Consider the following 14,333-nt stretch of genomic DNA (forward strand, 5'->3'; position numbering starts at 1 on the left):
TTATAATAAATCAGCACATGGTTTTTAACTTGTGAACTTTTGTTTTTTAATGTTGAGCCTTGATAAATGAAGGTTAGCTTTAGTTTAAATTTTAAGACTATGGTTCTCAAAAGTGTACAACAGCATAAACATCACCTGGGAATTTATTAGAAATGTAGATTCTCAGGCCACATCTCAGACCTACTGAACCAGAGATGCCAGTAAATAAGCTTGCCAGGCAATCCCAGTGCTCACTTGTTTGAGAACCACTGGCACAAGTGATGTAGACTCATGGGTCATCCCTGCTTATTTCTCCCTACTTCATGATGTAGTTAAGACAGTTTATTCAAATATTTATAGTCTGTCTCAGTCTTAACTCAGATTTTTTCGTCTCTGAGATTTTTTTCTCTCTTCCTTCCCTCTTGTTCTTTCCCTTCCTTTTGAAAAAATTGTGTTACAATTATTAGTGTTACTTTTACAAAAGGGATAGTGTTTCGGTTCTTAATATTTGGATGCGGCAGCCAGTGTGACAAATAACATATGTTTAAAGGGGATATATATATATATATAAATAGATCTATCTATCTATCTATATATATATATATTTAAAGACCATTTATTTATTTGACAGAGAGAGAGAGAAAGTGAACGAGGGAACACAAGCAGGGGGAGTGGGAGAGGGAGAAGGAGGTTTCCCGCAGAGCAGGGAGCCCCATTTGGGGCTCCATCCCAGGACCCTGGGATCATGACCTAAGCTGAAGGCAGATGCTTAATGAGTGAGCCACCCAGGCACCCCTAAAGGGGATTTTTTTTTTAACATTTCAAATTAATTTTTTTTAAGATTTTATTTATTTGACAGAGATCACAAGTAGGCAGAGAGGTAGGCAGAGAAAGAGGGGGAAGCAGGCTCCCTGCCGAGCAGAGAACCCGATGCAGGGCTCAATCCCAGGACCCTGAGATCACGACCTGAGCTGAAGGCAAATGCTTAATACATTGAGTCACCAGGCGCCCCTCAAATTAATTTTTATTCATTACTTCTAGTTGTACTTGAGAATTTCCTGGTTTTTTTTTCCATCTCTATCCTCTTGATTTCAAATTTTGTAATCTCAGAATAGCTTTCACCAACTAAAATTTCAAAACACACTTCAAAGTACGAATCACGTAGAGTCAGCCATTTTGAATTTTGTTACAGTTGCTTAATCTTTCTCTTTACACACACACACACACACACACACACACTTTTTTTGCTGAAGCATTTGAAAATAAATTGTATACATCAGTACTCTTCACTCCTAAATTCTTTACTGTTCACAATAAAGATCAAAGTAGCTTTTTAAGGGACTAGTACAAAATTGTTCTAAAAGGCCAACGCATAAGAAATGCTAAGCCAATTATTAAAGCCTCTTAAATATTTTCAAGTTCCTTTTATAAATGTCTTAATGAGAAAAAGATACATAACTCTCAGTTCTAAATGTGTAAATGCACCCTCTAGCCTCTCTTAACCAAAGCTTTTCATTTGAACTACAGAACACTGAGCATGATTTGAGTGACTTTTTCTCATTTTTCCCCAAGATGGTATCTAACTAGTATCACTTAGGACATATAGGGAAGGACTTAATTCCTTACAATGGATGTATTAGAATATTTAAGGAACATTCTAAGGAATGTTAAGATTTATTAAGGGACTCCAGGAACCCAGGTTAGTGGGACTGTGCAAGTGTCAAGTTCTTAAAAGGATTTTGCTTTGACTACTTGTGATATTTATGTAAGTAATTTTTTTTTTTTTTTTTAGATTACAGGCCCACCAGGTTGTGGAAAAACTCAGTTTTGCATAATGATGAGCATTTTGGCCACATTACCCACCAATATGGGAGGATTAGAAGGAGCTGTTGTGTACATCGACACAGAGTCAGCATTTAGTGCTGAAAGGTGGGAGATTTAATTCTTTTCCATTGTAATGTTCTATTTTATAACTTATTTATAGCATGTGATGTTTTCAAACAGGTTAACATTTACCTTTTCTTTGTGAGAATGCAGAATGTTAGATGCTGTTTTATTTTATTTATTTATTTATTTTTTTAAAAAAAGATTTTATTTATTTATTTATTTGACAGAGATCATAGTAGGCAGAGAGAGAAAGGAGGAAGCAGGTGAGCCCGATGCGGGGCTCGATCCCAGGACTCCGGGATCGTGACCTGAGCCGAAGGCAGAGGCTTTAACCCACTGAGCCACCCAGGTGCCCCGTTAGATGCGGTTTTAAATGAATTTTCCTTTTTTTTTTTTTTTTTAAAGATTTTATTTATTTATTTGACAGAGAGAGATCATAAGTAGGCAGAGAGGCAGGCAGAGAGAGTGAGAGGGAAGCAGGCTCCCTGCCAAGCAGAGAGCCCGATGTGGGACTCGATCCCAGGACCCTGAGATCATGACCTGAGCCGAAGGCAGCGGCTTAAACCACTGAGCCACCCAGGCACCCCTGAATTTTCCTTTTAAGATTAACACAGGAAGCAGTTTCTTTTTGTCTTTTCTATCCCTTTGTCATTGGTTTAAGTTAGATTCCTGGATAAGCTGTGTTTTGCAGAAAGTCAGGAAAAAAGAAGTTTAAGAAACAGAGGGAAGAATTTAAGTAGAAATGGGGAAGAGAGAAATTTAATTAAAAAGGCGAAAGATAGGTGCTTTGTAACTAATTTCTAGTTGAGAGTAAAATATTAGTGAATGGAAAAGTTGCACATTTCTTTCTTTCTTTTTTTTTTTTTTAAAGATTATTTATTTATTTATTTGACGGAGATCCCAAGTAGGCAGAGAGGCAGGCAGAGAGAGAGAGGAGGAGGCAGGCTCCCCAGTGAGCAGAGAGCCTGATGCGGGGCTTGATCCCAAGACATTGGGATCAGGACCTGAGCCGAAGGCAGAGGCTTTAACCCACTGAGCCACTGAGATGCCCCGCACATTTCAAAATACATTTTGGTTGAGAAGTATTTCACTTTAATCTTTGCAACAGTATGTTATTCAACATAAGAAACACACAGATAGTAAGTGTATCTGTGCTTGGAAAGGAAAGATTTCCTTATTTGGCAGGGATCTTTAACATTCTATGGGAGGCTTTTGGTTATTTGGGTAATTCTGTACATCTGAAAATAAGTTTGGTCCTCCTCCTCCCCTGCTCTGATTAACCTTCGTGAGCAAGAGTACTTACGGGTCTGGAGACTGATTCAATTCTGTTCTTTTAGTCAAGGTGTGGTATAGGTATAGTCCTTTGAGTCTGTCTTTAACTGTGTCATTATGAATCACATCTCTCTCTTATTTCTCTCTAGGGATACACTAGATCAAAGTGTATTCCCTGACCAGATAAGTTCCAAATGGATTATTTTGCCTAGAATTTATTTTCTTTGTTCTGTATTGCTTGTTATCTAAGTATATGCCATAAGTTTGTCAGCTTTGTGAGTTTGTGTTATATCTTTGTATCTTCAAAGCCAAATCTAGTGACTGACACATATTAACTGCTCAGAAAATGTTTGATAAATGAATGGACAGGCATTACTCTCAGATTGTGAAAACCAGACACCATTTCCTACTAAAAGGAATGATGATTTTTTGGACAATGACTGCTTCTAGCACTGGTTTTTTTTTTTTTTAACTTTAAAAAAATTTTTTAAGTTGAGTCTGAAACATATCAGATGACAAGGAAGTTATCAATGACTACTTAGGGCTCAGGAGTCAACCTGAACAGGCTCCCACTGGCTGAAGATGAGACAGACTGGCCACCAATAAGATAATAATGACAGTAGATTAAAACCTGTGAACTATGTTTAAATTCATGAGTCTATAATGTAAAGAAATGAAAAGCAGCTAATTGACAGTATTGGAAAATTTGGAGAAGTAACTCATTAGTTTGAAAATGAGTTTAAAAAAAGAAATCAAACATCTATTCTTTTTCTATATGAACTATATTATTGAGTAAAAATAGGTCTTTTTACAGGAGTATTCCTGCAATAATAAATGAAGAAGGACTGATAGAATATCATCAAATTAAAAACCCCAGCAATCTAATGGACCTAGGCATTAAATACTGTGATATAATAAATCCATATTTTGTCTTTGTCCTGATTCTTGGCCAAAGAGCTTCTAAAACCTTTGGAATTTCCTGAGTTAATAAAGGTGCCAGGCGCATCATTTGTTATTCATAATCAGCCCCTTTCAAACATACCTGAGCTTATGCTAATGTGATTATTTTTGGTACAGCCCTGGAAATCTTCAGATGGGACCTGGTGGCCAATCATGTGATTATAGAGTGGGAACTTTCAGCTCCACCCATTCCCCTCAACCTCTGAGGAAGGGAAAGAGGCTGGTAACTGGTTAATTGCCAATGGCCAGTGCTTTAATCAATAATGCCTATGTAATGGGACCTCTACAAAAATCTCCAAATGATAGGGTTTGGAGAGCTTCTGGGTTGGTGAACACAAGGTGCTGGGAAGGTGGTGCGCCATGGAGCCCTCCCCAATCTTTTCCTGAGTTGTATCTTTTATTCTTGTAATAATTCGGTAATAGCAAGTAAAGTGCCTTCCTGAGTTCTGTGCACCATTCTAGCAAAATTATTGAACTTGAGGAGGGGTGTGTGGGAACTCCTATTTTGTAGTTGCTCAGTGGATCAGAAGTAGTAGTAGTATTAATAATCCCAGAGGTCTAAGACTTGCGATTCAGACCTTGAAGTGGAGAGGGGGGCAGTCTTGTGGGTCTGAGCCCTTAACCTGTGGAGTCTGAGCTAACTCCTGATAGTTAAGTGTCTGATACCCAGTTGGTGTCGATAGGGAATTAAAAAATTGCTTGGTATGGAAAACCCAAATATTTGATGTCAGAAGTATCATGAGTGAAAAAGCTCATAAACATAAAGGCTTAGCATTACAAAAAGAAAACTAGTCATTGTGGTACCTCCTGATGGAAGAATAGTTAAGCCTGAGTGTGATCAAGCTTTCAGATCCAACTACTAGTTTACAACATAAACAGAGAAGAGAGGAACATGTTAAACAATACCAGAGAGATGCAATCAACAAAATCCGAACTGTGGCAAATGACAGAACAAATGATTGTTGGAGTTAGAGTTGGAGGAGGAACCTTTGGATTAAAAGGGATTTGAAAGGTATATTGCTGGGGCGCCTGGGTGGCTCAGTGGGTTAAAGCCTCTGCCTTCGGCTCAGGTCATGATCTCAAGGTCCTGGGATGGAGCCCCGCATCGGGCTCTCTGCTCCGCAGGGAGCCTGCTTCCTCCTCCCTCTCTGCCTGCCTCTCTGCCTACTTGTGATTTCTCTATGTCAAATAAATAAAATATTAAAAAAAAAGAAAGGTATATTGCTCTCATTACATTGTATACCTTAAACCTACACAATGTTATATGCCAGTTATATCTCAATAAAGCTGGGGAAAAAAGACATATTGGTCAGTTCCAATGTGATGAATTTATTTGGATCTTAAATAAATGGTAAATAAGAACGGAAGCATAAGTATAGGAGACCACTGGAAATCTGAACACCGAAATACATTTGATGCTAACACTGATAATCAAGACGTTGGTTCACTCAGGTTGTCCAAATGAAATGTACTGTTTAAAATGCCAGTGACTAACTTTCAACAAGCTAAAGAAAAGTTGGAAATGAGGTAAAATTTTAGTCCCTTTATTGGAATTATATTTCTTCCTTTTTTTTTTTTTAAAGATTTTATTTTTGAATAATTTCTACACCCAGTGTGGGTCTCAAACTTAAAACCCCAAGATCGAGGGTTGGTTGCTCTACTGACTGAGGCAGCCAGGTGCCCCTGGAATTATGTTTCAGAATTCACAGGGAACCTTAATGAAGGTCATTGGAGGATAGGGGTTGAAATTTACCTTGTTTTTACTTTTCTAGTCTGTTCTGCACAGGCTGGAAGAGTATGGTCATCTGGCTGCCACATGGATTGCATTCTGAGGTTTGGCAATAGGGTCAGGTGGAATCAAAAGTACCAGTCCTCCTTCTGCAGTAGCCTTCTCCTTCTGGAGAGTTCATCATGGGAGGTCAGAGACTGGCGATGGCTCTGTACTGCCTGGTCGTCTTTCATTTGTGCTATTACAGCTTGACCCCTATTTAGATTTATTGGGAGGAAGGTTAGTTAATCAGTTAGGAAAGCTTTCTGCTGCTATACCCATAGAGCAGGGAGTAGGTGGTTGCGGGCACTGATCGGGCCGAGCAGTGATGACAGGGCGACCTACTAGGGCTGGGGCATTCCCAGTCAGTGGGAAGGGAAAATGCCAGCTATCTGTTTTATCAGGAAAATATGTTTTTCAGAATAGCTGTCTCTTTCCCTCTGTTGATTTCCTTTTCATCCTCTGGAATTGTCATACAGATTTATCACTGAGACACCCCTATATGCAAGGGAGGGTGGGGAAAGGAGGGGGAAAAGATTGTTATAATAAGCATGATAAGCTTCCTGGGGCTGGTTAACATTGCTGCCTGAGTAAAATTGGGGTTCTCATAGTAAAGAAGAAGTGGGAATAGATATTGGTAGGTAATTAGTAGTGTCTGTCACCACTGGGATCATTTCTGGACTTAGAGAAGAGGTAACAGCATGGAAAATGAGACTCAAAGAAAAATATGTTTTAGCTTTTTGTATGCTTCTGTATGTAGCAGTGTCTTCATTTTGTGCTTACAACCAAGCTGTCTTATCAGCACAAATGAGAACGTGAGTTGAAGGATTATTCTGAGGAAGGTTAAAGGATTTGTGCAAAGGAGCGCCTGAGTGGCTCAGTCGGTTGGTTAAGTGTCCAGCCCTTGATTTTGGCTCAGGTCATGATCTCAGGGTCATGAGATTGAGACCCACATTGAGCTCCATGCTGGGCATGGAGCCTGCTTAAGATTATCTCTCTCTCCCTATAACCTTCCCTGTCCCCCATCCCTCTCCCTCTTGCTCTTAAGAAAACAAAACAAAAAACTCAATTTGCTTATAGAGAATTTAGGGTAAGTGATAAAAAGTGGAAAATAATTGTAATTTTTAATTTTAATAATAAATTGCAAGTTACCTTTTTTTATCAAGAAGGAGGGAAAACAACAAAGGAGGAGTAAATAAAACTGTGTAAGTTTAAAATGCATTAAAAGAAAAAGAGAACCTTGCAGGTGATGTATTTAAGGACACTTTGGAAAGATTAGTTATATATATATACTTTATATATATGAAGTTATATATTTATTTATATATATAAAGTTATTTATATATTTATATATTTTAGTTATTAAAGATTATTTGTTTTAGAGAGAGGGGTATAGAGAGAGCATGTGCATGCACAGTGGGGAAGGGCAGAGGGAGAGGGATAGAGAGTCCTAAGCAGACTCAGCTCCAGAGCCTGCCTTGGTGGGGATCGGTTTCATGACCCTGAGATCATGACCCAAGCCAGAAGATACTGAGAGTTGGTTACTCAACTAACTGTGCCACCAAGACACCCCAATTAGTTTTGTTTTTTGAAGCAATACACTAGTGCATTTTTACATATCTTTGAGAAGATAATCTAAAATAGTATGTTAAGTATGCTTGTTCACCTTAGACTGAAATTTTATCTCCAATCTAATTAATAATTATATAATAGTAGAGTCCAGTACTAACCCTCAGGTATTCAAGGACTGCCTTGGGGAGAGGGGAATGTTAAGCAAGAAGAGTTCTGGGTCCGTCTTTCTGATTGATTCAGAAGAGTCTGTATTTATTTGTTTAACCTATTGGACTTATGCTTAAGATCTGATATGGTCTTAGACACTCTGTGCTTATATATATATCTTGAGAATATGGGCAAAGAGATTAATCTAGTGACCTGTACAGAAATTTTGGCAACCATGAGAATTTTAGTATATGTGAATTGAGGGACTACTGTCTTATCCCTGTTGGAGGTAATTAGGAAAAATGGAACTAGAGGTTAAGAATAAAGAAGGATGGTAAATAGTAATAGAGGCTTTCAAAATATAATTTTGGGAGAAAAAATGGATAAAGGACGATAAAGCTGGGTCTTAGAACTGCAAATGGGTATGTGTGTGAGGTAAACTGAGGGACTGAAATGAGATGGGGCCCTGGACTCTGGAAGGTGGAAGCCTGGGGAGGTGGCATATAGGATTGGGAATTTAGGAGGTAGAAGTGGACAGTCCTGAGTTGTCATGAAATCAGAAAAGCTCTGAAAACTGGGAGGAAATATGTAGTTCAACAGGGGAGGAAGACATTAAATAATCACAAACATATAAAATTGTAGCTGTTAGAGCTCCATGTACAAAGGAGAGGTGTATGTTGTATTTTTCTGTGTGGAAGCAGTGGCCAAGCTTAGATCTGAGGAACTGCCTGTCACCTTGCAAGGTACCAGGTACCCCACAGCCAGTGCCCTCCAATTCCTAGCCAACTGTTTATAAAGTGTCACTCTTTCTGAATCAGTGTATCAGAAGGGAGGCATGTAGTGTTAGTGGCTAGCTATGACTTTGGGTCATTAGGAAGGTAATTGCCAGTGTGGTCTTAGGACCATTTACCTACTTGCTTGTTGGCATGAATCCAGGATCTTCGACCAGGGGCAAACAATATAGAGAGAAAGAGAGACATTTTTTATGATGGTTTCATGAGTCTGGGTAGGTTTCACCTTAGTCTAATTTTAGCTGCCTTATCGTTTGTGAATCTAGGTGAATTAGTGGGAAGATCTTGGAGAGGTTCTAAGAAATGGAATTCATAAGTACTTTAAAAAAAACTTTGGAATTATCTGGAATCTGTAAAGGACTAATAGATTCACATTGTTATATTTATATCACACTGTTGCACAAATACATACTGAATTAATGAACAGGAAAATATTACATATGTATAAGAAGCTTTGAGAAACCATAAACTTCTATTTCAGCACATTTATGATGCTATATTTCAACTAGAATTTTGGAAAACTTTTTTTTTTTTTACATTAAGCATGTGTTTTGTTTCAAGTTGTCATGTGGTCACTAATGTAAAGCATTTAAATTTCCTTTTATACAAGAGCTGTGAAGTAACAGGGGGAACTAATAACAAAAACCTGGAACGAATCCAGTCTTCTCCACTTCAATGAATGCTAATTCCATTCCTCCAGATGTTCATCCAATTAGTCAAGAAATTCCTTCAGCTTTTGAACTATACATTGGGTTCAGGTCCTTCTAATGAGCTGAGCTCTTCCCCAGGTCAAGTCACACTATCATCTCTTATCTGGATTACTGTACTAGCTGGTCTTGTTTTCACCCGTGCCCCATGTACAGCCCCTTTTCCATCTGATAGAGTGATTCTGGAAAAAAGAAAAAAAGAAGAAGTCAGATTGTGTCAGTTCTGCTTCCAGGTTTCTTAGTTTACTAAATAATACCTAAACAAAATACCACAGTCCTAAGTATCTTACGTGATCCCTGCCGCTGGCTAGCACTCTGATGTTATTTCCTTTTTAATTAATTAATTTTTTAGAAAGATTTTTTTAATTTATTTGAGAGAGAGCTAGAGGAAGCATGAGCAGTGGGGAGGGGCAATACAGAAGGAGAAGCAGGCTCCCAGCTGTTCAGGGAACCCTGTGTGGGACTCGATCCCAGGACCCTGGCAGAGGCTTAACCCGCTGAGCCACCCAGGCATCCTGACCTTATTTCCTTTTATTCTCCTTCTTGTTTCCTGTGTTCCAGCTACATTAGCCTCCTTGTTTGCTATTCCTTGATTACCTCAGGCACTTCTTATGTATAATTCTCTTTTCCTATTGTCTCTTCCCCCAGATTCAAATGGTTCATTTTCTCATCTCTTTTAAACCATTGCTCAAATTCACCTCATTGAAGAGGCTTTCCCAGACCACTTTACATAAAATAGCACTTGCTTCCATCTTTCACAATCTGTTCCCTCATTCTGGTTTATTTTTCTTTATAGCACTTAGTACCTGATGTATAAAATACATTTTGTCTCTCTCAGTACACTGTAAGTTCCATGAGGGAGGTTTTTTGTTTTTGTTTTTTGTTGTTGTTGTTGTCCATTGTCACATCCTTAGCACCTGGAATGGTGCTTGGCATATAGTAGGTCCTCAATAAATATGTATTTGAAAAAATATTTATTTGAGAGAAAGTTAGTGAGAGGGGGAGGGAGAGAGAAGCTGAAGTAGACTCCACATTGAGCACAGAGCCTGATGCGGGGCTTGATCCCACAACTGGGAGATCATAACCTGAGCTGAAACCAAGAGTTGGATGCCTAACCAACTGACCCACCCAGGCGTCCCTCAATAAATATGTTTTGAATGAATAAATCTTAAGTGCATACTTGAAAAGAATACTTTTTTGAAAAAGATGTCCACTAGATGGCATTGCTTTCAAACTTTATGTAAAAATAAGGATCTCTTCTGTTGTTACTCTAGCCAGGAAAGATCTTTGTGATGAAGATTGTCACAAGAAATTGCTATAATTAGTGTGAGGCATATAGATACTACATGTGTATTTGGTTTATGATTTATATATATTTTTAGATATTTCTTCTAAAATACAAAATACTTGGAGAAACTGATTATAGAAAGCATCTTGGTATATAAATAACCATTTGATACAGTTATTTTGCATGGCAACTGTGAATAAAGTCACTTTGTGTTCATACATTGACCACCTTCCTTCTGAGGGGACTTAATGGAATGAGAGAGCAGTAATAAGTTCCAGAGCTTTTTACCACTCAAGGCACCAGTGGAAATTCAGCCTAGTGTTGAAGGCAGAAAATTATTATTGTCTGTCATTTGTTCAATTGTTGTTGGCAATGAGTTAGGTACTCACTGATTGAGGTAAGTACTCAGTACCTAATCAACCAGGCATCCAATTTTGAAAAATGTCCATGTTTCTGGCACATGTTGCCACACCTATCTTATTAAAAATCAGTGGGTCCCAAGCATCAGTTTTTAGCTGACTTCCCTGACTGGCTCCAAACTCAGCAAATAGTTGCCCTAATCAAGAAATTTACACATTTTCCTCCAATCCTTAAAGTGTGCCTGTCCTGCCTGTGCCAGTGTCTTCTCATTTTTTCCTGCTTTCATCACTTACCTCATTTCCTCCTTTATTCCACCCTGTTTGTCTCTCTCTCATGCACTTCCTCTGAATGCTCATTTGATCCATTTTGTTCTCAGTCTTTACACACCTTTTGGTAATTTTTCCTTTTCCTGTTCAACCTATTGATGCCACCCCCCCAAATTGTTCAAATATACTTTAAAAATATTATTGACCAGTTTTCTTTCTTTATTTTAGATTTTTCTTTTTCATTTCTGATTATAATATATGTGAGGAATTTATTTTGTTTATCTCTTCAGCATTCTCAGCCTCTTCTTGGGACTCATTAACTATCTAGAAATGAAAACACTGTTCTTTGTACTTTTGCGGCTTTATTTTTATTTATTTATTTATTTTTTAAAAATATTTTATTTATTTATTTAATTTATTTATTTGACAGATCACAAGCAGGCAGAGAGGCAGGCAGAGAGAGAGAGAGGAGGAAGCAGGCTCCCCACTGAGCAGAGAGCCCGATGCGGGGCTTCATCCCAGGACCTGAGCCTAAGGCAGAGGCTTTAAACTACTGAGCCACCCTGTACTTTTGTGTCTTTAAATGGAACATAAAGTATAGGGTGATTTTTGTGTTTATAGCCCTTCCTCCCAGTCATCCTTTGATGGCTAAGTATTAGGCTGATAAAGTATCATTTTAAATAGGAGGCAGTTATACTCAAAGATTTATACTTTTTTATATTTTTAACCAGAAACATTTGAAGTTTCTAGTACTGAGCTCCATGTCTTAAGCTATTAATTATGATATTTGCATCTGTTTGGCCTTGTCACTCTCCTACACTTGGCCTACCCCATGCATTAGAGCTAGCTTTGAGTTCAGAATGTAGAAAATCCTTTTTTCTCCACTAAGGAAATATTAGACAACATTTATTTGTTTAGAAAAGAATTCACTGGGGAGGGGAGAGGTAACAGATGGTGGAGTAGGGACCTAAAGATTATCTGGTCCCAGGAATTCAGCTAGGGAGTTATCACACCATTCTGAGCACCTACAAACTCAACAGGAGATTGAGGATGAGAATAGCAGCAATTCTATGAATAGAAAATAATGTCCTGTTTACAAAGAAGTTATTAGATAGCATTTATTTTGTATATATTACATTTTAATTTAGAAAGCATGTTTTTCTGTTCTGAAACATGGAGACAACTGATATTTGATCGTTAGAATGACATTATATATTTGTTCAAATATATTTCTTTCATTCATGATGAAATAAACTTTCTTATTTACTAAACATATCTTACAGCTGCTAGTCAAATTATCATTTATTAAAAAACATATCTATTCCTAGAAAGATAACTCTCAGATACACTGTTGCTTACTTAACCTTAAATGAGATCTGAAAGCCCTTGCTGGTCTCATGCTCGGGCTGCTGACCTCTTTTAGTGCTTATAAAGGAAGGTTTATTTTGCTTATACCTGCTCTATTTTTGTTCCACTGTTACTTGTAGCTTATGAATTTCCTAAGTAAAATTCATTAGAAGTTCAGCATTATGGTCGTAAATATCATTAGTTATTTTCACTTGTGTTATTTTTCTTCTGTACAGACTGGTTGAGATAGCAGAATCTCGTTTTCCTAGATATTTTGACACTGAAGAAAAATTGCTTTTGACAAGCAGTAAGGTTCATCTTTATCGGGAACTCAGCTGTGATGAAGTTCTACAAAGGTATGCTGCTTTAGATTTTGGTATTTTAGTAATACTTTGAAGATTTATTTTTTGTTTTTTATGTTTTCAGCTGAGTGAAAAAAGTTTCTACATATGTGTTAGGGTTATGGGAAATAATTATTTCAGAGTTCTTTATTTGCTGTAGCTTATTGGATGAAATGTTTAAAAATGAAAACATACTGAATGAGTGAAATGTTTTAGATTTAATTACTTTTTTAAAAGATTTTATTTATTTGAGAGAGAGAGAATGAGAGAGAGGGAGAGAGAGAACATGAGAAGGGGGAGGGTCAGAGGGAGAAGCAGACTCCCTGCCAAGCAGGGAGCCCGATGCAGGACTTGATCCTGGGTGGGACTCCAGGATCATGACCTGAGCTGAAGGCAGTCGCTTAACCAACTGAGACACCCAGGTGCCCCTAGGTTGAATTATTTAAGGGGTGTATTATTATCTATTTTCCGTTAACAGGTTACCCCCAAAATTCAGCAGCTTAAAATAGCAAACATGTATTATCTCACATAGTAGCAGAGGCTTAGGTGTCTGGGAGTGGTTTAGTTGAGTGTTTCTGGCTCGGTGTTGCAGAAGAGGTTGCAGTCAAGCTGTTGGCCAGGGCTGTGGTCATCTCAAGGCTCAAACGGGGCTGGAGAATCTTGGAGAATTCCAGGATCACTTGTGTAGTTGGCTGGAAGGCCTCCCTTCCCTGCCGGCTGTTGGCCAGAGTCCTCTGTTCTTCACCATGTGGGCCTCTGCATAAGGCTGTCAATAGCATGGCAACTTGTCTCCCTGAGACAGAGTGATCTGAGAGAGGAGGCAAGTGAGAGAGGAGCCCAAGATGGCAGGTGTAGTCTTTTATAACTTACTCTTAGAGGCGACATACCATCATTTTGTCGTATACCGTTGGTCATATAGACCAACCCTGGTAGATGTGGGAGGGGACCGCACAAGTCTGTCAGTACAAGGTGGGAGTAAATGGGGACCATTTTGGAGTTGGGCTAGGAAAAGCAGTTTTATCCTAAAATTGGCAGTATCATAGGAGAACCAGAGACTGAAATTAAATGAAAACATTTTGGTGCATTTTCAAAAAGAGTGCTGTATGTATAGAAGGGCAGACCATAAGTTATGATTATTGAATACTAGCAATCATTACTGTAACTTAGGGAAGAACAGTTTGTTGTCATTGTTTTTAAGTTGGTTAATCATTGCAATACCCTGTTTTATATTATATCTTAAATTTATCTACTGTTTTGCAAATTCTGCTCTTATAGGATTGAATCTTTGGAAGAAGAAATTATTTCAAAGGGAGTTAAACTTGTAATTATTGACTCTATTGCTTCTGTGGTAAGAAAGGAGTTTGATACACAACTTCAGGGCAACATGAGAGAAAGAAACAAGTTCTTGGCAAGAGAAGCATCCTCCTTGAAGTATTTGGCTGAGGAATTTTCAATCCCGGTAAGTTTTTTCTTTTTCTCTCTTTTTCCCTTGTTCTTTGTTTTCTTTTATGTTAAGTTCACTGACTTATAGTATCAGCTAATATAAATAGAAGAAAATGTAAAACAGATGTTGTGTTAAAGGTAGCATGGTCTAATTGCTATAGTAAACATCACGATCTTCTTAAATTCGTTCATCTGTTGAGATTAT

At 38.1% G+C, this 14,333-nt stretch overlaps 1 protein-coding gene across 7 annotated transcripts in view; it reads left to right on the forward strand.

Annotated features, from left to right (window-relative positions):
* The window catches only part of RAD51B (RAD51 paralog B), a 647,202-nt gene that overhangs the window by 29,602 nt on the left and 603,267 nt on the right, over positions 1-14,333 (forward strand). For all 7 annotated transcript variants that reach the window (XM_046006988.1, XM_046006987.1, XM_046006991.1 and 4 more), the window contains 3 exons: positions 1,772-1,908; positions 12,581-12,700; positions 13,961-14,144. In XM_046006988.1, the coding sequence (XP_045862944.1) occupies positions 1,772-1,908; positions 12,581-12,700; positions 13,961-14,144 (441 nt within the window). The remainder of the gene's footprint in view (positions 1-1,771; positions 1,909-12,580; positions 12,701-13,960; positions 14,145-14,333) is intronic.

The sequence above is a fragment of the Meles meles genome, chromosome 6, assembly GCF_922984935.1.
Source record: "Meles meles chromosome 6, mMelMel3.1 paternal haplotype, whole genome shotgun sequence".
Classification (NCBI taxonomy): domain Eukaryota; kingdom Metazoa; phylum Chordata; class Mammalia; order Carnivora; family Mustelidae; genus Meles; species Meles meles.